The 6,043-nt window shown below is 40.8% G+C and overlaps 1 protein-coding gene across 1 annotated transcript in view; it reads left to right on the top strand.

Moving 5' to 3' along the window:
• Nucleotides 1-2,554: 2,554 nt before the first annotated feature.
• Nucleotides 2,555-6,043, top strand: part of LOC112487877 (ALK tyrosine kinase receptor-like) — a 4,376-nt gene continuing 887 nt past the window's right edge. The window contains exons 1-4 of the mRNA XM_025061093.1: nt 2,555-3,500; nt 3,588-3,722; nt 5,015-5,105; nt 5,273-6,025. Coding sequence (XP_024916861.1) covers nt 3,430-3,500; nt 3,588-3,722; nt 5,015-5,105; nt 5,273-6,025 — 1,050 coding nt within the window. The 5' untranslated portion in view covers nt 2,555-3,429. The remainder of the gene's footprint in view (nt 3,501-3,587; nt 3,723-5,014; nt 5,106-5,272; nt 6,026-6,043) is intronic.

Here is a 6,043-nt window from a genome sequence, read left to right as displayed (position 1 = left end):
CCGTACCTGTCACACACAGTGGTGACATCATAGTCTAGGACATAAAAACATCTTTTAAATCTTTTATATTAATGCTCATCCCTGACTGGTGTTTTCACTCAGTAAAATGCTGTATTTTTTTTAAACTAACAATAATGTAACTTTTAGAAACGCTGTGGTTTTTATCAAAGTCGGGAGAACGTTTGAAAGTCAAATAACTCTGTTCAGCTTGCGATGAACTGTGAGATCAAAGCACTCCCTGCTTCAGCTGTTTGGTCCGACTTTAACTCTTAATGTGAACCACTCCAGCGCTCCTTCTACATTATTCAATAGGATTGACCAAAAAAATTAAAGGCATAAATAAGCTGTGTGTGCAGGATTCATTTCTCTGACTATAGGCCTAAGAATAAGCCAGGGAGTCGTTTCCGTCACTGAATAGATTGTGTTGTTCTCAAAGAGAGATGAAGGTGGCGGCGGTGAACAGGAAGTTACCCTGCAGTGTTTGTTAGATATAATATGTCAAGCCAATTCTGTACGTTAGTAAGTCCTTTTATCTGTGCCATTGATCATGTGTAATTTTCCTCCACACTAACCACCAGGTCAATACAGCTTTAAGTCTATACTTTCATTCACATTATAATTATCTGCACTCAGCGCTACCATAAGAAATATCAAATATAATTATTACAGTTCCTCTGTAGGTAATGTTGATGGTGTTAGCTGTTTACATATAATTAGCATATCTGAGGAGTGTTTAATGATTGTTTCTATGATCGTTGTCATTTGATTTTCTGTTGCTGCACTTTTCTGCTCTATCCTCTTTATTTATTTTCCAAAGAATGCCAGCTAAGCAGCAGCTGCGTGCCATCATGCTGCATGACATTTACACCTGAGAGCTGCGCAGTGTAATTACAGTGGCTTCCTGTGCAGCCATGTGCAGCTGCACTGAACACTCCGTGCTTCATTTACTGCTCTTGCTTTTGAATTTACAAACAAAAGTACTATCAGCACTGCCGCATTTAAAAAAAAAAGGTACAGGTATTCAAACTCACAACCTTCTTACTGAAAACCTGTTTCTACCAACTACTTGACTTGTTTTTATTGCAAAGCTTTGGCTACCCCTTAATGTAGTAGAGTTATACAGCAGCAGATGTTTGTTTTCTGCTCTCTGTAGACACTTGTCGTACACACAGGGCCAAGTACAGTAGTACCAACTTCCTGTCTGTCCTCACGCTGTATCTTAGGCACCTCAGATAAATTCTCCACTAACAGGAATGCAAAAGGCAGCGTTGAAAAATAGTCACTACTCTACTCTACTTTCCTCTGTGAGAGATAAGAGTGTCTGGTGACAAACTCCCAGAGCTGATACCCACGCTGACAAACAAAGTTTTAATGACTGCATGTGAGATTTTTTATCTGTTTTTTTTTAAGAAAAGCTAGTATTGTTGCCATGGTGATGATGCTGAATATAACCTTTTCTTTCTTTTATTTTTACAATGAAGATGAAAATTACCATATTTATTTTATCTGTAATTTAACTGCTTACATACCTAGGTATCCAGTGGTTATGACTTACTTTTATCACCTGCGCAGAGATCACATACATTTTATTTTCGACTGAATGACCTTAAACCGGGGTCGACGACCTAAAGCACTTTGAGAGTCATTTGGACCCCATTTCCCACAGAAAAGAAAACACCAGGAGCCACAAAAATCTAAAATGAAAATATCACAACGTACTGTATGTTGTATTTTACCATAATACTTTGCAAAAAATATATATATTGTGTTGGATTTTTTAAATTAATGAAATTAATGCTAACCTAATTTTATTTCTGCATGCAAAAAATACATTTTTGAACTTTGTGAACTTAAATTAAAAAAACAAAACAAAACAACAACAACAGAAGAACTTAAATTTTTCACCCGCAGTGAACCAAAAATGCCATCTGCTTCTATGTGCTGTCATCCTTTATTGTGTGTACTGGAGCATGCAGTTGCTGTCAATCTGAATGAAAATGCACTACTGCACTGATTTATATGAAATATATATGTAAAACCAAACAATAAAATGACATATTTATTTTACTTTTTGATCTTGAACCTTATTTTAATGTTACAAGAGCAACATAATCTTCAAATTTAGAATTACAGTAAATGACATAACAAAGTAAAAAATACATTTAAATCAGGAGTTCAATAATTTTTTCCAAAACTACAGGGAGCAGCAGCAGAGGGATGAAAGAGCCACATGCGGCTCTGGAGCCGCAGGTTTCTGACCCCTGCTCCAGACTTTTTGGCTAATGGCCTAGAAAGATAATATAAATGTAGCTGTTTTGCAGGTCAGTATCAGAAAAATGAAGAATATTGGTGTCAAATAACATAAATAAAAAGTAGACTAGATCAAACCTAAAATTCAAAGACATCCATGTTTTTTCCAGTTCTTCAGAATTGGGCATGCGTTCCATGGAGTGAAGTCTTTTTCACTTTCACATGTCGTTTGTTTGGAGATTTGGTTTTTTCATAGTACTGCATAGAACACATCCTGTTTAAGACAGTCGCCCTTTTATTTGCTGCTGAGTGGCAGTAAGAGCTGCAGCCTGTGTTCAAATTAGAAAAATATTTATGTGCTCACTCCTACTCACTCTGCGATCTCTGTGAACTTTGATTTTCTTTGCACCACTCATTTTTAACTGAAGGTTCTGAATCAGAAACAACACAGTACAGCTGAGGTTCCTTTTTTTCCATGTCTGACTGATTGTGGGGGTGTGGTGAATGAACACAACAAAATAAAATACAACCAACAGAAGAGCGTAAAATTACATCTCACTGGAGAAAATACAACTCACAAAAGCCCAATCAGATGAGGCTTTGAATTTGTTCCTCTTAAACGAGAGGGTCTAAAAACATGACAATCCGAACAGTCGTGTCCAGTTTCCTATGTAATTATTTTTGACGCAGAAAAAATAGCAATGAAATGATAGAAAATGAAATCAGGTTTTTTTATTTTGGATGTTTTCAGGAGTGTACATCAGGAAAATTCTTGTGGGGCTTCATCATACAAACAGGACAAGGAAAAAGAGGATCATACCCGGACCACGAGCCATAGTTTGACCATATCCGGTCTAGGGTTTCTAAGCTGAAAATAGTAAAGTCTCATATGATGCCAGAGATATACAGTAGTTTCCAGGAGGGGGATCAGTATCAGTCTAATACTGGTCAAAATATCAGTATTGAACATCAGAAAAAAAACAACCATAGCCCGTCCAATCCAACACCTGAGCCCGTATGTTCAACTTGTGCGATGCAGATGAAGTTGTTTTCTTTTTTACAGCCAGCTGACCACACATCATACTGGGAAGGTACAATGTCATTTTTAAATTTCTATTCATTATTATTTTGTACTTGTGTGTTTGTAGGGCCAGCTATTATAGGAAAGGCGGCCGTGCCATGCTGCCGGTGAAATGGATGCCACCTGAAGCCTTCATGGAGGGAATCTTCACATCTAAAACAGACACGTGGTGAGTAACTGTAACAGTGAGACGATCACTGACATGTCAGTTCTTTTATCATTTTTATTTCATGACTCCTCTTCAACCCTGCTTCAGGTCATTTGGTGTTCTGCTCTGGGAGATCTTCTCACTGGGCTACATGCCGTATCCAAGCCGCAGTAACCAGGAAGTGTTGGAGTTTGTGACTAATGGTGGTAGAATGGACCCCCCTAAGAACTGCCCTGGGCCAGTGTGAGTGTACATCTACACCAGTGTGCTACACACCATTCACACAGGCAAACACATACAGATACTGTGATCCCAGGAGGTCTAATTAGGTTTAGAACACAAATGAGAACAACTAAAAAAAGTGGTTAGATAAAAGGCTGTTGGATACAAATGTACAGACACGGAACCACGGAAGACTCTGAGGACATCATCATAGTGTCACGTAAACATGTGTTGACCACGGTGACAGGAAATGAAACAACAAAATCAGCCCTTTGGAATCTCTTTGATGTTTTAACAGTTGAAAAAGTCACGGGAATTCAGTGTGGTGTAGTACTAGTACTAAACTTAAACTTAAACTTATCTTTATTTGTCATTGTGACACAGCACAGCACACCATGCACAACGAAATTTAACCTCTGCATTTAACCCATCACCAAAGTGAACAGTGGGCAGCCGTGGTCAGCGCCCGGGGAGCAGTGCTACAACTACTCCATCCCACTGACTCATAGAATCAACCAAATGTCAAATGTTGGGATTTCTATTTCAGCATTTTCAATAGTTGGCTGGTATTCAAATATTCTACTCACTAGTATAACATTGTACACAATGAGAAAAGTCATTGACAAGTCATTCTGAACAGGTTTAACAATTTCATGTAGCCTCCAAATTAGTAATGGTTGATGCCAGATTGATTTGATATAATACCCATTACTCTTTTGCCAATTTGATATTCATATGTTTGTGTGATTGTTTTAACTCAACCAAACATGACAAATACTCAAAGTCCATTTAACAGCTTTAATATGTATTTTTATTAACGTATCATAACAATTGACATTACTTGCTACCATTAAGGGACAAAATTCAACATTAAATCAGCATTTAATAAGAAACGTAGAGAGGACAGTAGCAGCATCATTTGGTAGAAGGATGCACCTTTACATCACACCCTGACCCTAATCCTGACTGTACTCCTAACCTTGACCTGTTACGACTCCAGTGCTAAGCCTCACATTGACCAAGTCAGAAAGACCTGTCACACAATAGTCACTGTTTTTTCTACAGATTCTTCTGCTGATGCTCATGTTTTGTTTATCAACACTGAACTGTAGAGTTTATTCAATATTTTCATGATTTTTCATTATTGTCATGTACAACAGAAACGGCCAGTTTCTGTTGTACAATGAGAAACTGATGCTGGGTTTTACAAAGTTTTATAAAACCACATACAGTATCCACACATGTCTTTGAACTGTGGTCATCAACTGAACTGCTCTTGGAGCACAGCGTGTAACATTGAGCTGTATCTCTAGGTACCGTATAATGACTCAGAGTTGGCAACACCAGCCTGACGACCGGCCCAACTTTTCAACCATCCTGGAGAGAATTGATTACTGTTTACAGGTAGGTATTGGGTTAAATGGCTCAGTAATCACAGCCACATGTTTCTGTTTCTGTTTCAGACCGGTCCATCAGTGTGAACACACCTTTGACTTTGTACAATACATTACTGTATACATTTCCAAAGATACATTTATAAAGAGAAAGATTGTTGATTGATTCTCTTCTAGGATCCAGATGTGGTTACCACGCCTCTGCCTGTTGAGTATGGCCCCATGCCCGAGGAGGAAGAGGGCGCACCAAAGCACCCTGATGACTCAGCTCCAAATGTACTGGTAAACACCCAAATGCCTGATGGCGATGCTCCACAGCCGCCCCCCTCCTGCCCTACGGAGGACAAACAACAACTTAGGGACCGCCCTGTTGTGGTGAGCACAGCATCAGAGGCCAAAGCACAGACAGCAGCCCAGCCACACCCTCTGCTCCACCAGCACCAACAGCCCCACACACAGACTGCCATGTCCATGACCACCACCAACATGGTCACCTCCACCGCCGGCTCCACACTTACAGCCAAGGGACCACATATCACAACACACAGCGCAGAGGGGGGGCACATTAACCCAGCATTCACCCAGGGTCACCCACCTGAAATAGAGGGCCACAGTGGGAAGAGCACCAGCCTCCTAAATCCAACATATGGCTCTTGGTTCCTGCAGCAGCAGCAGCAGCAGCAGCAGAGGAAGCAACAGCAGCAGCAGCAGAGGCAGGCAGGTGTGGGGGCATCAGGAGGGAGCAGTGGGCGGTTGCCTGGTGAAGGGCAGGAGCACATGGGCCGTACTGTGGCTGAGATGGCAGGCACACTGGGGCTTCAGCACCAGCACAAGCAGTTCCAGCACCAACTCCAGATGCTGCACCATCAGCAGCAGCAGCAGCAGCAGCAGCAGCAGGGTCTGTGCCGGCCTTTGTTACCACCTCCCCCCCCTCCCTCCCCCCACCCC

The sequence above is a fragment of the Cynoglossus semilaevis genome, chromosome 1 (genome assembly GCF_000523025.1).
Source record: "Cynoglossus semilaevis isolate Cse_v1.0 chromosome 1, Cse_v1.0, whole genome shotgun sequence".
In the NCBI taxonomy this organism is placed as follows: Eukaryota; Metazoa; Chordata; class Actinopteri; order Pleuronectiformes; family Cynoglossidae; genus Cynoglossus; species Cynoglossus semilaevis.
Note: the sequence above shows the minus strand (reverse complement) of the source record. Positions and strands in the feature narration are given on the sequence as shown.